General features: G+C 71.5%; 1 protein-coding gene across 1 annotated transcript in view; it reads left to right on the forward strand.

Moving 5' to 3' along the window:
- Positions 1 to 15: 15 nt before the first annotated feature.
- The window catches only part of AURANDRAFT_69012 (hypothetical protein), a gene marked incomplete at both ends in the record, with an annotated part of 3888 nt that continues 2522 nt past the window's right edge, over positions 16 to 1381 (forward strand). Inside the window, one exon of the mRNA XM_009044758.1 lies at positions 16 to 463. Within this exon, the coding sequence (XP_009043006.1) occupies positions 16 to 463 (448 nt within the window). The remainder of the gene's footprint in view (positions 464 to 1381) is intronic.

The following is a 1381-nucleotide window of genomic DNA, read 5'->3' on the forward strand; positions in this document are numbered from 1 at the left end:
CCGGGCTCGTCGAGCATGAGCGAGTGGATCCTGCGCCTGCGCGCGACGCGGCCGCCCTGGTCCGTCCTCCTCAAGCACGCGGCGCGGCCCGACCCTGGAGTCGACTGCCACAGCGCGTGGTGCTTCGAGGTCCCGCCGTCTGAGCGGAAGGCGCTTCCGCCGCCGCCGGAGCCCAAGCTGGCCCCGTCACGCCGCGAGTCGCTCGACGGCCCGCTCTACGCCGACGAGCTCGCCGCGTACAACGCCGCTCGGCGACAGGAGCACGGCGGCGGCCAGGGCCACGGCGGCGGCCAGGGCCACGGCGGCGGCCACGGCCGGCGCCGGGGCCAGAAACGCGGCGGCGGCGACGGCAAGCCCACGATGGTCCGGGAGTCGTACCAGATCCGCGCGAACAGCCTCGGCGCGGGGCAGGGCGAGCGGCGCGCGTCCTGGTCGTCGCCTTTAAACTCGGGCGCCTACTCGTGTATCGAGGGTCCTGAGCCACGCCTTGGCAACGGTGGCGCCTAATATATCCCGCCGGCGGGATATGTTCACATCGGCCCGGAGGGAGCGGAGGTCGGCGACGCGGGCGATGTCGAGGACGAGCTCTTACGTCGCGCTCTTGACGATGGAAAGGATCCGCCACGCCCATGGAGCCGACGATGTCCCCGTCGACCTCGAAGTAGTCGGGCCCGGAGAAGTAGGGTAGTGGCCCCGGCGAGCTTGGCGTTGCCGCCGACGGCGCGGCGCACGAGCCAGTTTCTCAACTTCAGTTGCGCGTCGCGGTGGCCGTCGTTCGTGCGCGTGCACGCAGATGACGAAGTTGCCCAAAGTGCATGCAAAAGTTGAGGTCGAACTCGAAGACCTTACCGCCGTCCGGCCCTTTGCGACGAAGGCGCCCGGGTGGCGCGCGACGTGGAGCTGGGGCACGTCCGTGAGGAAGAGGGCGCACAAACTCAGCGCGCTCGGCACCTTGACGCGGTCGCAGAGGTAGCCGCGCCGCGGGCTCGCTCCGGCAGTGCCCATCGTTCGTCGACGGCTAGGGCGGCAGGCCGCAGTGCGCGTCGCGGTCGTCGTCGGCGAGCGACGCCGCGGAGCCGCCCGGCGACGTCGCATCCGCGCACTCGTTGTCGCGGCCATCGGCGTCGGACGCGCGCGTCGTCGCGGCCGTCGTCTCGGACGTCCCGCGGGGCGCCGAGCGCCTCGAGGATCGCCGCGGACCGCGCGTTGGGCAGCGCGCCGACGATCGACGCTCCGGGTGTGAAGTCGTCGCTCGAAGTCACCGCGTCATTTCCGACCTTCTCCGGTGGCAGCGCCGGCGCGGCTGCCTCTTGTCGTCCCAAATCTGGGCGCGTTCGCGGTCGCGTCGATAGCACCGACATCGCGTCGATCGATCTGCAGG

The sequence above is a fragment of the Aureococcus anophagefferens genome (genome assembly GCF_000186865.1).
Source record: "Aureococcus anophagefferens unplaced genomic scaffold AURANscaffold_777, whole genome shotgun sequence".
NCBI classification, from domain to species: domain Eukaryota; class Pelagophyceae; order Pelagomonadales; family Pelagomonadaceae; genus Aureococcus; species Aureococcus anophagefferens.